The sequence below is a fragment of the Siniperca chuatsi genome, linkage group LG20, assembly GCF_020085105.1.
Source record: "Siniperca chuatsi isolate FFG_IHB_CAS linkage group LG20, ASM2008510v1, whole genome shotgun sequence".
Lineage (NCBI taxonomy): Eukaryota > Metazoa > Chordata > Actinopteri > Centrarchiformes > Sinipercidae > Siniperca > Siniperca chuatsi.
In genome coordinates this window covers 23,352,322-23,374,480 of record NC_058061.1, presented here as the reverse complement: position 1 = coordinate 23,374,480, position 22,159 = coordinate 23,352,322, and the positions used below count along the sequence as shown (strand labels likewise).

General features: G+C 40.3%; 1 protein-coding gene across 2 annotated transcripts in view; it reads left to right on the top strand.

Annotated features, from left to right (window-relative positions):
• LOC122867168 (rho GTPase-activating protein 23-like) overlaps nucleotides 1-22,159 on the top strand; it is a 101,700-nt gene that overhangs the window by 37,743 nt on the left and 41,798 nt on the right. The window contains exon 1 of one of the 2 annotated variants that reach the window (XM_044177585.1): nucleotides 245-536. The exons of the other annotated variant lie outside the window; for it this stretch is intronic. Within the exon in view, the coding sequence (XP_044033520.1) occupies nucleotides 483-536 (54 nt within the window). The 5' untranslated portion in view covers nucleotides 245-482. Of the gene's footprint in view, nucleotides 1-244; nucleotides 537-22,159 lie in introns of those variants that run through there. 2 annotated transcript variants of the gene reach the window in all.

Below are 22,159 nucleotides of genomic sequence, written 5' to 3'. Positions count from 1 at the left end.
GGACGTGTTCAGAGGAGAGACTGAATATAGTGAATATATTGGTAGAAGGATGCTGAGGTTGGAGCTGCCAGGCAGGAGGTCTAGAGGAAGACCAAAGAGGAGATTTATGGATGTAGTGAGAGAGGACATGAAGTTAATTGGTGTGAGTGAAGAGGACGCAGAGGACAGGGTTAGATGGAGGCACATGATTCGCTGTGGCGACGCCTGAAAGGGAACAGCCGAAAGGAAAAGAAGAAGATACAGTTAATATGTAAAATGCTTCAGAATCGTATGGTGCCTTTAATATGGCCGCATGAAGCTGCTCGGAGCGGGAGTGTTTACGTCGCAGAGCGAGGGAGAGGCGGAACGTCGAGTCTGTCCTGACGCGACGCCGCTATCAGCGCCAGGACTTGAGAGAGAAGACGACTGTCCACAATGTTGACAGCAGAGTAATTTGAAACATTTCTGTTTTGGGTTTACACATAGCAGACGCTGAGAACCCAATGAATGGAGTTACTTATTGCCTTGTTGGAATTCCACCTCACTCAAAAACTGAAGTAAGTCCAAACTGAATATTCTGAATATAGTCATGATTGAAAGTATTTTCCGTTTTATTTAATATATTGTGTTTGTATTCTGCTGCAGTTCCGTGTTTCCTCTTGCATTTTTCTCGGGTTCCAATAACTCATACACATAAACTTGTCTTCTGGGTGCTAAACGTCCCTTCAGCTAAGGTGTTTGCTGTTTTAGCCTGTGATAAGCGAGTCAGTGTTAGGTGATATAGCATATTGCATCTCCATAACGCAAACAACCTAAAAGCCTTTTACAAACCCTTTACTGAACTTTGCAGGACATTCAATTATTTTGTTGTTGTTTTCATTCAACCCTCATAGCCTATATTTGCATATTCACAGGTTAAGTGTCAGTTAAAAGTAAGTTTTCACTCTACATCCCAGTATTAACATAACTTAACTACTGGCACAGCTTCAGCATCTCCTCCAGAAACACACCTTCTTGGCTTCTTATGTTTTTGCACTGCAACTTGTCAAATTCCCCAACTTGAAACAGAAGTGCAAACTGCAGGCTATTCAACCACAAAATGTTAATGTTAATGAAAAAGTGATGACTTAAAGTGCACCGTTTTGTTTGAAAGCAGAGGGAGGCAAATGCCATATTTAACTGCAGAACACAAATCTATGTAATTACTTGCAGGCCAGTCATGTCTTCACCACAGCCCCTTTTCACTAGCAGATCATATGCTGCATCCTGCAAATAAATGAATCTTTTCTCCCCCCCTCCACCCCCAGTACGGGTGGGTGGGCAGAGAGACAATAAGAAATTGGCTGGAATGCATGTATTTCCATATGCCAGCCCACATATGCACAGTGACAGAAGGCACATTGAGTCTTCTCTCAGGGGAGAAAGATGTATTCAGAAATGACACAATTTTTCAGAAAAATCTTCCTACTCAGCAAAGCATATTAATGAGGGATGTTACTCATTTTGGAGTGTATGAGCTATTATTACTATCTCCACTCACTGTGTGGTTTTCATATTATTCACAGTTTGTGTCATGGCCCGGTTAGCATGTCATGGGTCAGTGGTGTAATTTTCAAATTAAAGTTACACTATACAAGCTATAGAGAAAGTGGGTCAGTTTATAGCTGATGTATAACCTGTTGTTAGGTAGCAGTTTTTCTGATGTTCAGTCTCTTTTTTTTCCCTAAAATGGAAAGAAGCCTCTCTAGTTATTTGCGGAAGCTTATGGATATTTTCAGGCATCATTTGATTCTACAGGGAGGTTGTGAGGTTATACATCTCTCTACTTATGTTTAAAGGAATACTTAAACATTTTAGAAAACAGGATTATTTGCTTTCCTTCTGAGAGTGAGATGAGAAGATCAGTGTCACTCTCACTATCTGTGTGTTTAGTACAGAGCTGGAGTCAGGGTTCGGGCTGTCGCAATCATGAAATTTCAGTTGACAATTAATTGTCATACAAATAATTGCGATTAACGATTTAATTGTCTCTTCTGTTCATTTCAGGTTCAGGGTCCGATTACGTTGCACAACAATTCTAAACTGGGTTTAAACATACTGAAATGAAGCAGCAAATGACTGTCTGCAAATTACCTCCAGCATAACCTTCCCCAGGGCTGTCAAACACACTGCAGCACCCGTAGGAGAGGCTTTCTGCTATAAATACAGAGACCTGTTATTGGCACCACTCTGTCATCAAGAACTATGGGCTGAAACAAAAGATCCTGCCCAATAGCCATGTTGGTGTATGGAGACATGTTGGTGGAATTTTTAGAGTGTAGTCTGTTGTTTGCTAATGGTAGCTTTAGCCTAGCCCTTAGCCCCCCTCTCTTCCCCCGCCTTTGTTTGTCGTCTCGACGCCGCCTGCGCGCACTTCCGGTCGGCGGAGCCGGGTTGGTAGCCTCCGATGTCTTGGATCTCTGGAATGAGCCTGGAGATTGCCTATAAAGTTGTGAAAATTATTGTGAGATGCAATGTCCAAAAGTTCTTGTCGGCTGTATGATGGCGGTATGCAAGACACGTTGTGCATGCGCCGCCATCTTGGTGTCTTAGTGACAAAGAAAAGCTGCAAATCCTCGCATTTTAGAAGCTGGAACCAGAGAATAGTTGTCCTTTTTGCTTAAAAATTACTTAAATGATTAATCGATTATCAAAATAGTTGCCGATTGTCTGTCAATTGACTAAACGCTCATAACAGATGGAGTTTTTTCCACGATCACATGCTGATTTGATTCTTAATAGTTCTTTTTCACAGCAGACATTTTGACTTGTCATAGCAGGAAAAGCACAGGTTTTACTAATAACATTAACAATGGCTCTGTTCTATCCAAGTGTCCCAGTAAATCATGACAGTGTGACACAATACCAGCACCCTCAAACTAGAAAGAGCTACAGATATGTTACAAGGGCCTACGTAGTTAGATGCTGTTGTGACCCTGATGTAAAAGTGACTTGGGGTCATTCATCTGACGTGAATTTTCCAGCAAATGTAGGAATAAGAAGAGTCAGGAAAAATAAGCCTCCTGCAATAACTACCACAGACCTCTTCCATACATTAGTGCCATAACTACGTTGGTGTTATTTGTTTTTAAAAAAATACTGTTTTAAGGAAAGAAGCAGTTTCAGTATATACGAGTTCCTCATCACACTGTCAACATTAGCTGTATTGTTCATGAATTCACATACGTTGCCACTGTCTCCAAATGTCTGGGTTATCCAGGGCCCCCCATCAGATTCTGTGTGTTCAGTCGAGCAGGCTCCTCTTGCCTTATATGTCCTGTATCAGGCTGCCCTTAGCTTAGGCAGTAAGGGGTAATTAGTTTGTGCTGGTTTCACCTCACGTGATCACATGAGTAAAACAGTGGCATTTCTCTTTCACAGCAGGTACTGGATTTCAGAATAGGCCTGATTGACTTGTTTTAATAAGGCATGAAGTATTGATACAGCACACTGAGAGGCTTCAGGACAATTTGAAAGCAGTAAATAGCCACACTAAACTCTAGTTTTCACAACACTATCCCTGGATCTCTGTCGAGGGTGAATGTTAGTGTGAATGTTTTGTCTATCTAAAGTATATGTATTAGAGCTGTGATAGACTGGCTACCTGTCCACCTCTCGCTCAGTGCATGCTGGGAAAGGCAATCCTGCACAGTATAAGCAGATACAGTGAATGGAAGGATGGATTGTCCAGCAGGAACCAAGTTTGAGAAAACTACTAGAGACAATTATCCATCATATACAAATTTCACCATCATTTTGCCACTTGGTTCATGGCCATTTTGGACACTACAGAGCGGTATAATGAGGTGGAGATGACAGATGCCATTGGTTCTCTGCATCTGCTAATGGGGGAAGTTCAGTACTATCAGCAGTGAAGAAATTTACTCCATCTGAAAAAGCAATATCGCAAAGTGACTTCCCCAATTACAATGATGAAGTGTCCCTGTACTAACAAGCACTCACCCCCTCACATGAAGCAGAGGGAGTGTGTATGTGTGTGTACCTCAGGGGGACGGGCACGCCTGTGGGCCCTGAGTGCCCCGTGGACCACATTCTGTTGGTTTTAGGAAATTGTTGCATGTTCCTAAAAAAAACCCTCCTGTAACAACATGAATTGTATTTAAAACTGAGATTGTTTAATTCCACTGGAAGATTTGGTTCACAGCTGTTTTAAGCAAAATAAAATCCAAAGGCTAGTTTCTTTTGATGCAACACTGTCAGTGCATCAAGTTACGTGGTCTGGAGTGACAGGGAGCAAAGTGCCACCGCTGCAGATGGGGAACAGTCATTGTTGTGTTTTTAGTTTGTTCCAGACTTGGCTTGTACTGTATGGCAAAGGGGGACTGTTCAGAAGAACTCCTGTCTCCTGTTCAAAGATGTCGGATGTGAATGTCTTCCTTGATCTTTCTCTGGCTGCCCACTCACTCCTGGACGATGACCTTTGACCTCTTCCCAGTGGATGCTGTGAGTGGTTTGGTCTGGTGTTCACATGCAGCTGATGCAAATTGCCACCGCTGCAGATAGGGAACAGTCATTGTTGGGTTTTTTTCCAGACTTGGAGGCTTGGCTCTGTACTGTGTGGCAAAGAGGGTACTGTTCAGTGGGTGGGGTGTGTATGTGTGTGGGGTAGGGGAGTGGACGGGCTGATACTTGCTGTGAAATGTTTGACAATGGATCTCTGTTAAGCTGTGTGTACTTCATGTTTGTGTGTGTGTGTGTGTGTGTGTGTGAGAGAGAGAGAGAGACAGAGAGAGGGGTTATTTTGCACACACTGGACCATTCTTCTTCCGATAGGTGGGCTGCTCAGGAATGTGTCAATGAAAGAGTGTTGCGCAGCAATGGAATATATATGTGTGTGTGTGTCTGAGAGAAAGAGTAACAACACGCTCAGATGAGAAAAAAGAAATGAATGCAGGTTGAAGTGCAACAGAGAAAATTCTGTTCAGTCAGTTGGAGCTGGAAAGAAAGATTGATGAAACAAAAAGTGAAAAGAGGGTCAGCAGTGCTCAGGAGGGATCAGGTGCAGGCAATTGCTGCTCCTGTCCACTTTTAACTTTGTGTGTGTGTGTTTATGTGAATGGCTATACACATGCCCCCCGATACCCTGCTAATCCAGAAAGCTCTTGCTGGATCTCTCAGGGGGAGACCTCACTAACCGTCTCATGATGCATTAATACATACAGATGCAAAGAGGCAGGCAGTTGAGCTTGAAGTCTGCAGTTGTGTTTGCGTTGAGCACCAAAATGTAGATATTCAGCTCTGACTGGGCAGTTATGTTGCCTCTACATACCCATATGGAAGTTAATTTAATTTCCCAAGCGATGTGTTTCCATGCAAAGTTAAACCTACAACCTTTTGTGTGATGCCGGTCAGTATGTTTTTGTTGGAGATGGTTAACATGGTAAAGAAACATGGTGAGTACAGCGGGATAGGTTGAATTGTGCTTTTGCAAAACAACAACAGGAGGTGGGGTGCAACAGCCAGTGAGTGCTCTGAGTCTTTGCTGGGATCATTTATGGATAGAAGTGATGTTTTGATCAAAACTCAGTTTATTGTCTATAATGAGTCCGAGATATTTGAAGCTGCTCAACTGTCTCGCCATGGGTGGAGGTGGCGTTCAGTCCAGTGTGGGCTGTGTTGGATGTGCTTATGACCAGTTCTCTTGTTTTGTCCACGTTCAGCTGCAGGTAGTTATCACTGCACCATTGTGTGAAGGGAGAAATAGGGTTTTGATAGGTTGTAACACAGTTATTATCATTGAGTAGTCCAAATATGTTAGTGTCATCGGAATATTTGAAGTATGTGGTGATGGATGAAGGGCTGCTACAGTCATTTGTGTAGAGGGTGTAAAGGAAGGGACTGAGGACACAGCCCTGAGGGACTCCGGTGTTGGTGATGACATTTGATGATGTTACTGTGCCTGCGCCTGCTGAGGAAATTGTGAACCCAGTGGATGAGGACCGGAGGGATGTTGAAATGGTGAAACACTTACTAGCTTTTAGAGCTTTTAACTTTATGGAACTGCAGTCATACATGGGGGAAGATGGTAACTCCTGTCTCTGTTCAAAGATGGTCTCTGGTGTCAGATGTGAATGTCTTCATTGATCTTTCTCTAAATTATTGTCGATATATTGACATGAGTTTTGCTGACCTCGATATTGCCCGTTGTGTTTACATGCGTGTTTGTTTACATAAGAATGTCACCAACATTTTAGCCAACATGATGCCAGACTAAACAGCAGGGTTTCCCCTACCATTGGAAGACTTGGGGCACAGCGCTTAAGCGTTTCTTCACAGCGCCTAAGGCGAATGAACAGAAGAAACTGCGCTGAGACACGTTTTCCTGTCATTTCTGGTCCCTGCTTCTGTCCTCTCGTCGTCTGCTCTCTGTGTGGCGTTTCACCGTGGGCGGGGCTCAGGCAGCTCCTCTCTCCACACACACACCAGTGTTACCAAGTTAGCGACTTTGTTGCTAGCGACTTTTCAGTCCCTCTTAGCGACTTTATTTCTAACAAGCTACTAGCGACAAATTTAGCGACCTGTTCAGACCGTCATAGAAAAGGCGAGAGATATATTCATACATTATATTGGAATTCATTCCAGTGCATGCTGCTCAGAGTAATCCCAGTCCTCGGCTTTTCTGCCAACAGCGCCGGTGTCACAAGCGTGACAGTCAGTAGGCAGCGGCTTGTGGGGCAGGCAGGTTTGAGCTCTCTGGATCACAGTGTTCCTATAGCTTGTAAATATGTAAATAGTTTGTATGATCTTCTCCCTCCCTTTGTAGATTTTTAAAATACTTTTTTACTTCAAATATACAATGTCTCTGTAGTGAGTTTGTGATTATTTGGCTAAAGATTTCTCTCCCTTGCTGCAACTGACACAACCCCTATACTTTATGCAAATGAATGTGTTGGAATGCTATGCAAATGCCCTTAAAATGACAGTAATATCGTTTATCGCAATTATACACTACTATACACTATATCGTCCAACAGAAGTAGTTATCGTGACAGGCCTAGTAACAACATGAATTGTATTTAAAACTGAGATTGTTTAATGCCGCTGGAAGATTTAGTTTACAGCTGTTTTAAGCAAAATAAAATCCAAAGGCTAGTTTCTTTTGATGCAACGCCGTCAGTGCATCAAGTGACACAGGACCAGGGGAAATGAATTTTTCCTGGAAATGTTGTATTAGTCCTGTAAAGCTAATACAGCGCTTGAAGCAAACTAGTTCATACAACGTCACAACGTGTCATCCAAACTTGTTGGAAGGCAAAAATATTTACACTGGGGGGAACAGTCTGCCATCACAGAAAAGGGCGAGACACGATAATCAGGGGATAACGCTGCACACTTTGGGACAATCTTTCTTAGCCTTTAGTGTCACATGATCTACTTGTTGTTGGATGCTTTACCCACAAAAATGCTTGACAGAAACATAGTACCTTACAGTATGTCAGACTAGTTTATGGTATAGAACAATAATGCTACTGAGCTCTTGTTATCATTGTGTCTGTCTGTGTGGTATCCTCTGCTGTTGTTTCCTTCCTTCCTTTCTTATAGTGCTGCATTCTTTGAAACACAACACCCAAACTGTTTTGTCCCGTTACCTTTTCAGACACACAGAGCCACTGTCTAATGTAGAACAACAGTAGTCTTATACAGTACATCTGCCTGGGCTGGTCTGTGGTCAGCCTGTCTGTCTACAGCGTAGGCTTGCCGTGGTAGTCAGTGTTACCGGCGTTACACAGTGTTAGTGCATATTTACATTACTTGTGCACTGCCCCACATTCAAATAAACTATAATTTGTAAAATGCTAAGCGTGTTATCAATACTTAGTCGGACTACAGAGCTACAATTATAAAGTGTGTCTGCTCCATACAGCAGCAGCAGCTCAGCGTATATATTGATTCACGATGTCAACTCATGCATTGAGTAACTGTCACAGTTTCCCTCTCAGTCTCTTCTTGCAGCCACACACTCATCCCCAGCCCTCTTCATTATTCTCTCCATCTGTCCCTGCCTCCAGTTCCTACTGTCTTCTCCCAGGCCATGTTCTTTCCTTTTACTCCCCAGACCTGCCATCCTCAAGCTTTCCACCAGATGCCCAGTCAGTTTGTCCCAGTTGCAATGGTGATTTTTGCCTTGTGATGGACCTGTATCTGCCCACCTGTCTGTACCCGTTTATTGCCTGTCTGCCTGCCTTTCTGCCTGCCTGTACCTGCCAGTAAGCTACCAATAAATCATTGAACTGCACCATTCTGCCTGTGCTGTCTGCGTTTGGGTCCTTACCCTGTGGCCTTGCATATCAGTTGTGACAGTACGAACTGACCAATATGGACCCAGCAGATGGATGTTTCGAGGAAGAACTGTATGATTTGTCTTGCACGCAGAGAAGTGTCAGCTAAGCCTTGGCTGAGGAATTATTTACCTGGGTGGGCTAACTTTCTTGACACCCTGATTCCCAGTCTGCACCTCAGACTGCTAGCCTCCAGCCTGCTAGCCTCCATCCTTCACCTGGGCCTGCTAGTCTCCAGCCAGCTAGCTTCCAGTCTGCTAGCCTCCTGTCTGCTGTCCTCCAGCCTGCTTCCTGGCCTCTCAGCCTGCCCTTCAGTGGATTATGCTCAGGTTCGTGAGCCTGCCTGTCCTGAACCAGCTAGCCCGCCACCTGCCTGTCCTGAGCCTGCTAGCCCGCCACCTGCAACCCCGAGCCTGCCTTCCCTGAATCCTCCGAGCCCTTGGTGAACTGTTGGAGAAGCCATCCTGACATCCAGCAGTCACCTTTCGAGGGTACTCGACTGGCCATTTTCATGGGGTCCCGACTCAGCTGCCTAGTACCACAGAGCTGCAACCTTGGTACGCCTTCCGATCTGCGGAGCCCAACTTGCTGCACTGTGGTTTTTTTTGTTTTTTTAGGTACTTTGCTAATGTCAGTCTGCTTGTCATAGAAACACAACCCAACGTTTTTATCTCTCACCGCACAAGTGCTTCACTCCAGCGTTCTCTGCCAGAAAAGAAAAATATATGGACACAATATATGGACACAAGGCCTAACGGAATTAAAGCTTCATGCATCCACGGGAAAAGGCATATATTAAAAGATCGATCACGGATTTTATGAATCGATATCGGATAATTCAAATGAAGATCAATTTGAATCGGAAAATTGATTTTTGAAACCCAGCCATAGTCTTAATTATGTAAAGTTACTTAATGGCTGTGTACATAATATAATGCTAAAAGACTGAGGCTAAAGGTACATGTCCCAGGCATAACATCAGTATCCTCACCAGTTGTTGATCCACGTAAAGGACTTGTATAACGTTACAAGGGAGCAGCATTGTTTGTGTATTTTAGTGTAGAGCTAGTTAGCCCCATGGTATTAAAAATAAAATGTAAAAATAATAAAATGTAATCAAAATGTTATTCTTCTAACATAACCCTTGAATTGTTTGGATGCTTACTACACAAAAAAGTACTTGGACAAGTAATACAGGGGTTAGATTTGGGCTATGCTTTATTGTCCATATTTTCAAACAGTTCTTCACTTTTACAAGAGAAAATTATTTGAGGATAAGAGAAATAAGGGGGGTTAAATTGGGCCCGGCACATAGGCCTATAACAGAAATAACGTTACACTCATTAATGTCGATAAAGGAAGCACAGGAATTGGATTAAGTGCAGCGGACCTTGAGAAGATCACTGCCCACGGCATCTTCCGACCACCCAGCCAGACCAGCCGCAGGCGGAGTAATCATCCAAGGAAGAGGGGGAAGAGAGCTAAGCTAACCCAGCTAGGACCCAAGAGAGCGGGCGAGAGAGATGCCACACTATAATGCACATAGGGCTGGCCTCACTTTGCTGCGGCCCAGCCAAAAACGCACAGTCCACTCGCAGTCATAGACTGTTGTTACAGCATAATGTGACTTTTCCTTCACAAACTTTTTCGGCAAGTACAGACACTGGCTTGCAGAGAGCTTATTAACCAGACAACTGCCAAATTAAAATTTGAGCTGTTATGGAATTAATGTTAATTAGTTACATGATATAATCTGCTGCTGGCGATGTTTGCCGTTTTGGCCGGAAAAAGCGATGATCGGCATCAACTTAAAATGAGAAGCTGCTACCATTTATGTTTTTCTGCACTACGTGACCTTTCTATTAGCACCAACCTCAGGACAAACATTTTTACCCCCCACTTTTAGCCCAACTACTGGTAAGACTATCAGTATGTTCTTGTACACCAGTTAAAAACTGAAAGTACCCCATCACAGTTTTATACCGTAACTTTGAAATTTTGTATGTGCATGTTTTTTGTGTATATCTTTGTTTGCAGTATACCAGGGTGTTTGTAAAGCTGGGTTGCATTTAGAGTTTACATTTTGCAGTTTCAGAGGTGGTAAGTGGTAAGTTGGTAAAACACCTGAAGTATCACAGTTGTATTAAAACCTTATTTCAATTTAAGGATGACATACCCCCCCTGTGAATTGAGAAAATGGTCAGACCTCATGAAGTCACTGGATTACCATCAGAATGCCTTGTCATTAAATGCAAAGATAGACTGGTTTCTTAATTCCTGAAAAGAGACAATATACTGAATGTATATGAGTATTTAGATGCCAGTTATTCAGACCAGCCTATTGATAGCAGCTGTGCCTCAAATGAAAACAATTCAAAGAAATGCTTAAAAATTAATTTGCAGTTATTTTTAGCTCAGAACGATTTTCACAGTTGACTAAAAAGAGGTCAATTAGTGACAATTCTTCGCCTTCATCAGAGACCTATTAAGAGTGCATGTGTCCTCCTTTTATACTCATTTATGCCTCGAATCTGATCCTACTCGTGTTAGCACATTTTGGTCAGTGCACTATATACATTTTTCACTTACTCGTCAATTTAGTCAACACTCTTATTTGATATGACAGACATCAAGAAGATGTTCAGTGTCAAGAGCACTTCTGCAGGACAAGACAACATACACACACACACACACACACACACACTCTTTCACCTTACAATATTATGCCTATATATTTCACTTCAGCTGCTGAATTTATTATTGTATCAGTGGTAACAAGAATATTGTAAGGGTCTTACTTTACAGTGACCTTTATTTGTGGTTGATCTAGGAATTGAAGGTCAGTGTAGGTGTCTAAGATTTCAAAGTAAAATGTAAGGATGTTAGAGACCTCTACAGATAACTTGACACAATAAGCTTGTATATAATAATGTATATTTTGTATCATGGGTATTTTAATTGTGCTGTAAAGATTCACTGTGTGAAATGGACCATTCTGTATGCATTTTAATATTGCCAAGGAATGGCTCTTTGTAATGCAGTGCTGCCCACTTGTGGCTGTACAGGGGAATCAGTGGAACTCATTCACGTCTCATTCATGGCTCTGCTGTGTGTTTCATGTTCTTATATCCCAGTGGGGACTTTAACCTGAATGCACACTAACCCATGGGGACTTGTGTCACCGTGGGGACAAAGATTGAGGTCCCCACGGGTAGAGCCTGCTTTTTGAGGGTTAAGACTTGGTTTTAGGGTACAGGTTACAGTTAGGTTAAGGTTAGGGTAGGGTAAGGGTTAAGGTTAGGCACCTAGTTGTGATGGTTAAGATTAGGGTAAGGAGCTAGGGAAAGCATTATGTCTGCGACATATGCTAAATTAAATGAAACTGATGATTTTAGAGGGAAGAGAGAATACAAAATGGCGGTAACCAGTTATTGTTCTCACATCGTTATTAGTAAAGCAGTAATATTTTTACTAGGATCAATGAGTAACAACAACTTTGACTTCTAAAGCACATACATTGTAGTTACTGTTGTTTCATTGTAGTCAGTGAAACATAATTGAGGACTTTACCAGTGGTTAGAGTGCATGTGCAGCACTTGAGTGTGCTGTGTGCTTAGGTCACTGATCTGTCCCATGTGTGGTATTGTTGAGGGGCTCCAGGGTCTCTACTCAGCATCCTCTGTTGCTGTGTTAGTGAGTTTAGTACTATCATCAGCCTCCTCTTTATCCCTCACTTCATCCTGTCTCTCTTTGTCTCTGTCTCTTTTCTCTCTCTCTCTGTCACTCTCTCCTTAAAACAGTTGTCAGTTTAAATTCATGTGAGCTTTCTTGGAATGAATGAAAGAGAGAACATCATTAAATGTGACAATATTATACCCGAATGAATTATAAATAAGTATTTAGTCTTTTCCCATTTTTGTTAGGGCAAAAAAGCATTTAGACTAACATGGCATACTTAAAGCTGCATTAATAATTTTTTTCTAGTAACATTTTATCAGATAATGTGTAATGTGAAAGTGCCTTGTTTAGTACTTCTTCCACCCCCTACTGGCCAAGCACTGATTATCACAGCTTTAAATGCTACTTACAGCCAGGCAAATGAAATTCTGTGAGAGTTAGCATCTCATTACAGTATGGTGACCCAACACACCTAGTTAGTTAGTTAGTTAGTTAGTTAGTTGGTCGGTCACAGGTCTTTAATAACCAAACTTAAGGGATCCTTAAAAATGTTTGTTTATGTTGTGTGTCAATGTTTAAAAAATACAATATCAGCTGATATTAGGTTTTTATCTATTATCTATTTATTAAGCTGTGTTAAGGGGGAGCCTCCATGATAATTATTGGCAGAGATAAAGTTGTGTTGATAACCTTAAAACTACATCATAGAAAACATCCATTCACAGGGCTCAACAGTGTGAGTGTTTCACTTGCATTTGTGACTAAAAATAGATATGTGCGAATCGTAAAATGGATTTAGGAGCATGTGTGTGAATAATTTTTTTACAAAATTCAGCCCAAGCGACGGTGAAGAGGTGATGGACGAGAAAGGAGACAAAGTAACGTTAGCTTCTCTCTGTCCTCTCCGAGGGCGGGCTCAGCTCCTATACACACACACGCACGCGCACACACACACACACACACACACACACACACACACACACACACGACAGCAGAGCAGCAGAGAGGCTGCATATCTGAAGGACTCGATAAAGGCTTTAATATGGCCATTGTGTCCTTTAAAGTGCACAGTGAAAGGGCCTCAAAGTTATTGAGCAAGGCAGAGGGGTTGCAGTCTGGTCAGCGGTGGCATGACCAATCTGGAGTTTTATTTAATTTATTTGGGTTGTGAAAAAGGATAAAAATTGCTCACAGATCATTAGGGTATCTTCAGTTTGTTGGCTACACTCGTAGAAGTAGAAGAGCCTCGAGGATCCTTTTGGAGTTCCTCACCATTGCCACCTTTTTGAACTGAAAAGGTTCCTCTCAATTCACAAGTCAAGTGACTGAATATGATATGATATAATAACAAAGCAACATTCATAAAAATGTGTAATAATAATAATATTAGAAGTAGTAGTTCTTTTAGTAGTAATACATATAATTTGCGTAAATATATAATTCACAAAAATACACGTCTTAAATATTACATGAGACAATAGAAAATGCTGATATAATATATTTTTCCTTTCTTTTTTTCAAATGGTTTCTCCAGCACAATGGTTAAACTTCAGTTCAATAAAGACTGTACAGATCAACACAAATACAAGACTGGATATTATTCTATGCTTAAACTAAAGACATGGAAGTATGTTTGTGTATGAGAGAGGGGTGAGGGAGTAGATGCAGGAGACTGCTTAAGAAAACAGGTAGTTAGCCATCTTGATGACAGTGGAACAGAGAAGTAAAATGTAATATTAATATTAGGTATTAATCAATAGTTTATTAATATTAATATTAGGTATCACTTCTGTGTGACTCCTCTGCACATCCATTCTAAGCCTCTGCATACATGGGGAAGAGGTCTAGTCCAGTAGGTCCTGCTGGCATTCTTCCATTCCTGTCATGATGCTGTGATCAATGTCATCATCAAGCAGATCTTGCAATTCTGTGAGGAGCTGTGAACAACACACACACACACACACACACACACACACACCACATAAGCAAAAGTTCACACATAACCAACAATCTTGACAGAATACAGCTATCAGCTAACAAAAGTGAGTTACAGACACTGCCCAGTATATAATTAATGAAGTTTATAGCAGAAAGACAGTTAGTTACCTTACCTGGCTTAATGCTGGCTAACAGCTAAAACTGCTAGTGAAAAACTAAGACAGACACAAGCAATGGAGCAATGGATAGGATTAATGTTAAGGCCTTTAAAACATATTCCTATTAGCTGGATTTTCTGTATGTAGCTAATAGCTGGTTGCTGTTAACAACATGACAGGTTTGCTTTTTACATTTTCCAGCTTCACAATGATGTTAGGGTAACCAAGTGAGAGAGTGAACAAGACAACATGTCTTTTTTAGTGGGAAAAAACCATTAAGCATTAACACCGTTAACATAAAAGCTAGCTAAAGTTAGCATTAGCGACACAGCCGTTAGCATTGTTGCTAATGTTAGCTAACACTATAGGAATAGTAACGCTACATGTATGTCCTGTAATGTTTAAAGTGTAACTAAACCCCCAAACCACTTTTTCAGCTGAAAACCAATGTATATGGGTATTTAGTGGTGTTGTTGATGGTTTCAGGTGCAAATTTTGACATTTTAGTCTGACTGGGTGACCAGCCATACCAAGCTGGCCAACTATACTGACAAACCAGCAAGACCAGCTTGCCCAGCCTGGAAAACCAACTAAACCAGCTAAAACCAGCTAAGACCAGCTAAAACCAGCAACCATCTTAAGCTGGTCTGTGCTGTTTTTTTCAGCAAGGAAGAATATCATAGAAATGTTATTGTTTTTTCATTTGCTGAGACATTTGAATATTAGTAGCTAGCTATAGATAAGTAGGACTATATCTTTCCAGAATTATTTTAAGAAACAACAATTATATGACTAATATTCTGTTTATTTTCACAGGAGGAAGGCTTTCTGTAGCCTCATTTCATAAAAGATTCTCCAGAAACGTCGTACCATTTATACCGTTTAAAGTAGTTTAAAGTATAAATAATTACATAATTATTAAATATATACAGTTTGAAGCAGAAATAAAAACTTAGTGTACTTTATTCAAATAAATTAAAAAACATTGCTTGTAAATGTCTCCTCTTATCCCTTTATTAAGGAAAAACACATTATGTGATGAATTTTCATTGCGCTCCTAAAGTTCTTTATCTGCTCCTAAATGTTTCAACTTAGGAGCACATGTGCTCCTTGGGAAAAAAGTTACCGTCAAGCCGTGAGTTTAATCTTATTGCAGCTCTTCACTTGAAGTGGTGCACCTAAGGCATCAGAGGGCATGTAAAACTCAAACATGTAGGGGTTTACTACTGATTGGACTACTCCATATTAAACTGAATATATAATAATTATCTGCTGACTTCTCTGAAATTTCTCATATTTTGCAAAAGGTACTAATTTCTAAAAAGGAATATTTGTGTACAGAGCAATATAAACAAAATAATGTTAAAGTGTTGATACCATTAACACACACACTCAGTCACCAATGGCGTCAAGCAACCATGCACGTCACTACCCATGGGGAGCAATCTTTGGTTCAGTGTCTGGTTCAAGGACTTCGACATTACCTTTGAAACTTTTAGTCCTAAAAGTTGCAGTTGCCACTCTTCTGTCAGTTCAGTCAATTAATACAAGTCTCTTTTTGTTTATCTCAGTTGACTTTCCCCTTTAATGGTTTTTAAATCAGTGACATGGTTTCGTCTTCACTCTCTGTCCCACAGGGACGATCTCTTTCTCTGTGTTCCTCTCTCATCTTACTTGCTGTCTGGTTGAGTCGTTCCTCCCTCTCTCCCTCTCTCTGTCTGTGTCTTCCCCTTTTAGACCGAGATCCTGGCTGACAGCTCTTTATTTACCTCGCTCTCTGCTTTGTTCTTCTTCCCACTCACTCTCTAGCTCTTTCCCTCGCTCTTCATTCTCCCTAAACTTAAGTACTCACTTGACCCCAACTGCAGAACATTTATAAGTTTACAATAAGTAACTTATTTAACAAAAGTGGCTGAGTTTCATTTAGAAAAGGATGGGTAGGATCACCCAAACAGAGAAACGCATATATCTTTGTGACTTTACAGCTGGGAGATAGCAACAAGATGCTGTGTATTTGTGTCCTTTATACTTTACTGATGTCATCATACAGAACTGAAAGTGTATGTGAGGTTGCCTGCTGCAGGGTTTTTTTTTTTTTGGTGGCCACATTTTTATTGGTTTTGCTTTTTTTTTCTCTCTCTTTTGCATTCATTATGGAGGCGACATTACATATGAAAAACAAATAACGGAAATATTGTGCTGACATTTCGTAACACATCTACATCTATTCACTAAGACAATCATACATATTAAAAATGTACATACATTTACTTTCAGATAGTGACATGGAATGAAATACAAAAAAAATAAATGGTATGAATAATACATAAAAATTATGTATACCTAGGAGAACCCCAGATAAGCACATTTCTGTGCTATGCCCCAGCCAAAACTTTCGCAATTTATTATAAATAATTTTCCAACCTCTATTTAAACCTCCAATAAACCTAATTATAACTTAACCCACTCCTACCCCCGCCCTCCCATCCATCTTTTTGATGCCCTCCTACACCTCCCCAGTGACCTGAGTTCTAATTACTATTCCCCCCCCATACTGAATTCTAAACCCACATATTGTGGGTTACTTGTGGGTTACTATATGCCCCAATTTAATATTTTGGTTAAATGTACGAGTTAACCTATATGGACAAGTCGGCTACTGTAGGCCGAATTGATAGGTCACACGTAGGGTAATAATAAAATGTGCATCATATTAGCCGATATGATTGTAGGACTATAACCATGGCCTAGCTTGTGTCAATTGTAGCATTCACAGTATTCCAAAAAAATAAAATAAAATACATGTACATATTCACATTGCCACATATACACATACACCTGTACATATACATCCCTACACATACACATCCATAATCCCTACACCATGTAGCTATACAACCTACAATGTTACAGTTGTGATTTCACTCTTTGCTTTAATAGAGCAAGAGCTTCTGTTGGCTCAGCCTTTATACCTATTGATAATTCTAAAGAAAGAGCCTTATAAAACTATGAAAGCCAATGGTGTATATTTAGATCATGCAGATATTTCCATCTCATTACTACCATGTCTTTTGGTGTTGTTATTTCACAAAACGTTTTTTTTTTTTGATGGCTTGATAAAGCAAAAGAAGAATCTGTGGGAATTGTATGGGTTTTCGACCTATTTGTATGACATTATTATTGAATATTGGTGTATCTATATGCCATTTTGTTTCCCATTGGCCTAATTTTCCAAGTTGTTGCCACGCATAAATCGAGTGGCTTATAATTGGTCCAAATTGAGTGTTACAATACTTACTTGTGATAAACCTGAAAAAAGCACATCTTTAAAGTAAGTAAATCCTTATTTTTTGTCCATTCCAAAAAAACTTTTGAGGCAAGATTTTGCAATCTATTCCAAAAACCCGCTGAGGGAGGAATTTACAAAATACCATTGAAAAAACCTTCAAGTATTACTCATGTTGTGGGGACATAAATCCGTTTACACAGTCACATTGTGGGGACTTGCCTTCATTGTGTGTGTGTTCTTGTGTGTGTGTGTGTGTGTGTGTGTGTGTGTGTGTGTACCTGTGTCCGGTCCATAAGTGCGCTCGCTTGGCCCTTTGGTGACAATGAAATGAACTATAGATTCATTTTTCAAAAGAAAAGATCATTCAGACTCTCCTATAGTGGGACTGGCCATCAGAAGCACCGGGAGAAGAGTTATTAAAGAGTTTCCCCTCGGGGATCAATAAAGTATTTCTGATTTCTGATTCTGAGAAATCCCGGCGGGCCTGTCGCTCTGTGGGCCGCTTGAGCAACCCATTATACAAAACAAGAGTGAGAGAGACGCGTCGTCGGCGCACTTTGATTATGTACCAGGCCACCTCCTCCTCAAGATCCTCAATACCAGGTCAACTGTTAGTCAAGGTTTTTCAGCTGAAGCCGTAAGACAGAAGACAACAGGGATAAGATAAGCAAGCTTTGGGTTTGGCTAGCTGGCTATTTAGCTATATCGGGTGCCTTTAGTTGGAACAAAAGTCGATGCGCTCGTCAATGTCACTTTTCGTGAACTGACCAATCACAGCCTGGATGGGGCGGGGCATTATTAAGAGGTTGACGTGCTACAGTAAACTTTCGAAATGTTGAACTCATTGTTATGCATGAATGGTTATGGTTATTGACTCAGTACTTAGCTTTAACAAATTAGAGACTAACCACCGATGTAGACCATTTTTCTTGCAAGAGGATTTAATGAAGGAACAAAACCTACAAAAATGATAAATGTTGGTTGTGTGTTTCTTAAACTGCTGTATTGTCCAACTGAAGTTAATACTAGTGGTAGGCAATATAGTATACGATTATATAAAATTATAATGAATACACTAACATTATATAATTAATATATTAATATAATACTGACATTATACTGTTATATTAACATGATGCTATTTATTTAATGTTATAATACACTTAAAGTTACTTATCCAGGTTGTGGATAGTGCATCTGCAGTGGACAGTAGATTTAGCCAGAGCCAGAATGCCAGTGCTATTGTGCCAATATGTGCTCCTTCTAGCCAGCCACCTTCCCCTTCCCCCATACCTTACATCTATTTTACTAAGTTATTGTTATAAATATTGTTCAGTAATCTTGTTCAGGTTACATAAAGTGTGCCGTGGGTTGTGTGGGTGGTGGTGTTATCGCCGGGTTATATTTATTACCAAAGCATTTATCAGTAATACAGTTAAGATGGAAAACATATGAATGTGTTGCATTGCATGTCAATGTAAGTGGTGCTCCGAAAGTTCTCAGTAGGAAGCACCAGTGCTACTAGTGGAAAAGGTTAGTCTGGAGCCCTGAATTGTATTCCTTAGTTGTGTGAACACATCCACTCAGCACAAATTTGATATGACGTAATCTTTATTCATTCTGCTGAGAGGAGATATGAGTTACCATCATTACCACCCACCCGCGGCTTACCTTATAAACACACGAGCTGTAGTGTTTTTGCAAATCTGTATTTTCATTGTAACAGAAACCTCTATGAGACGGTGTAGTCCCTCATTCGTCCAGGAGTGTTCTATCGTAGAAAAGGTTTCAGTCGTAGTCATCTGGACACTGTTTTCAGAATCAAGACATGAAAACAGTGACCAGATGACTATGACTGAAACCTTTTCTACGAGAGAAACCTCTATGCTTGCAACATCATTATTTGTTTGGCTTTTTGATAGGATTGCTTCTTCTCTCTCTTTCCCCTGATCTCTCTCTCTCTGGATTCCGGATCAACTTGAGAGTCTCACCAAGTTAGTTGGTGAAGATCGATGGGAGAAAAGCAGTCTAAATATATACAGTATCAGGTTTTACAGCTGTTTCTAAGATTCCTGTGTTTAAAGATAAATCGGTACCAGTTGAGAGCAGGAGGTGATGAATTTTGTCTCTAATAATTAGAATTTTATCATTAATGAAGCTCATGAAGTCATTAATACTGAGGGCTATAGGAATACATGGTTCAATAGAGCTATGACTCTGTCAGCCTGGCTACAGTGCTGAAAAGAAACCTGGGGTTGTTTTTATTTTCCTCTATTAATGAAGAGTAGTAAGCTGCTCTGGCATTACGGAGGGCCTGCATGTGTTAAGACTATCTTGCCAGACTAAATGGGATTCTTCCAGACTGTTGGAACGCCATTTCCTTTCAAGTTTTCGTGATGTTTGCTTTAATTAGCGGGTTTGGGGGTTTTACCATGGAGCTAACCTTTGTTTTATTATCTTCTTTTTTAGAGGGACAATAGAATCTGTTGTCATTTGCAGTGAGCCTTACTATCAGTAAGATGATTCATTTGGGATGGACTGAAGTTAGCATAGGAGTCCTCTGATAAATTGAGACATGGCATTGAATTAAATGCTACAACACTATCAAATAGGCATGTAGTGTAGGAAGTTTTGCATAATGGTCTGTAGTCCATTAATAGGAGTTAAGAAGATGGCCCTATAAAAAAATTATTCTGTGGAAAGATTAAATGTCATATGCTAGAACAAGGTTGAGGGTGTGGTTAAAACAGTGCGTGGCTTCATGTACACTCTGACAGAAGCCAATCGAATCTAATAATGAGATAAACGCAGTACTAAGGCTATCATTTTCAACGTCCACATGAATATTGAAATCACCTACAATAATTACGTTACTTATCTGTTTTAAGGACTAAACTTAAAAATTCAGAATAAGGACGAGGAGCGCGGTACACTATAACAAATAGAAGTGGCTGTCGTGTTTTCCAGGTTGGATGTGAAAGACTAAGAACAAGGCTTTCGAATGAGTTATAATTTAGTTTAGGTTTAGGGTTGATTAATAGGCTTAAGATGGCTGCAACTCCACCTCCTCAGCCTCGAGGAATGTGAGTATTAATATGGCTGGGCAGAGTGGATTCATTTAGGCTAACATATTCTTCATGACCCAGCCAGGTTTCAGTAAGACAAAATAAGTCAATATGATACTCTGATATTAAATCGTTCACTAGTACAGCTTTAGACGACAGAGATCTGATGTTTAAGAGTCCACATTTAATTCTCCTATTTTGTTGTACTATTATAGCAATGGTGTTAATTTTTATTAGGTAAGCAAATGTACTAACTAAGCAAATGTAGTACTATGTACTAACCAGGAGTGTCTATCGGGTAAACTTCAATGTTTCCCGAAGTCAACTGGTGGCCATTCTTGAAGATCATTTATCCAAACGTCACCAGGCAAACTGTAGGGACTAGGGTTGGCCACTTCCTGAAATGCAAATACAGAATGCCGGCACTTAAACCTGAATTCCAGAAGGGTCTGCATGAGAAACCGACCTAATGATGATGCGGTGTGGGATGAGGGAGGACATTAATTAGCAGTTATTGTAAACGTCAAGAGCAGTGTTTTTTGCATACTCACCAAATTTCATTCATAAATCCTACAGTTTTGTTTCCTGTTGATGTACAAAGGCATACACGTAGTGATCTCACTTATTTTAGATGTTTTATTAATCAAGAGGGAACGCAGAAATGTAATGGGACGACATGTTGACATATGTACCAGGGGAAAAATACATATATAATATATATTCTTCACAAGCTCAAAACAGCATGACGGAGGAGCTAAAGCAGCAAAAATACACTACCAGTAACACACAAGCACCGGCAACCGAAAATGAGACAATGTGCTTACCGCAGCACGGCAGCACCTTCACCCTGAGCCAATACTAATATCGATATTTGCGAGTTAAAAAAAATCTCATAATATTTTGACTGGAATTAAATTTTTTAAACATAAACTCATAACAGAAACAACCAATCTTGATATGGATCTTAGATTTGTTTTTTCAAAGAATTGTGACCAAATTATATACTAAGCAGGACATTTTTATAGTCATCAACTTGTCTGGTAGAACAAGTAACTGTAATGGCGACACTGTTGCTAAATTACCTCAAACCTAGTTTGGCATTTGTGTACTGCCACTTCTTCAGCTGACATATAGACTGATACCAATATATCTGCAATAGGTTTATAGGTCTAGCTCTACTTATGGGAAATGGTGTTTGTTTGGTGTAAGCCATTAAAAACAAAAACATTAAATAAACAACAATATATATATTTTAACTAAATTGTGTTATTACAAATGTCAAAGTGATTTTGAATGAGATCTCTTGAAAAAGAACCTGGATGTTAAACGTAAACTTTCTATGCTTTCTATAGCGGGGAAACTAACCCGCTAGCTTATTAGCTGGCCTGCTAACTACTGAGTGGTTTTCAGCCTAATCACTGCATGATTGTCTGTCTTTTCACAGATGTGTGGTTCATGGTGTCCGTAAACTGTACTAGGCTAGACTATGGCACGATTTGGTTGAGGGAGGGCAGCTCACAGTTGGGTCGTACAGTCAACCTTGACCTTGGAGGCTGTGTCCTTTTGCCTTCTGCAGCACTGAAACTAAAGATGACATAAAGACAAAACTGTCTCTTTGATTTTGAGATGGCTTCAACTTTTGAGCTGTTGATGGCATCAAGCACTTTTTAGGCCAAGTCTGAATATACACTGTACACTCTGCCTAGAACAATT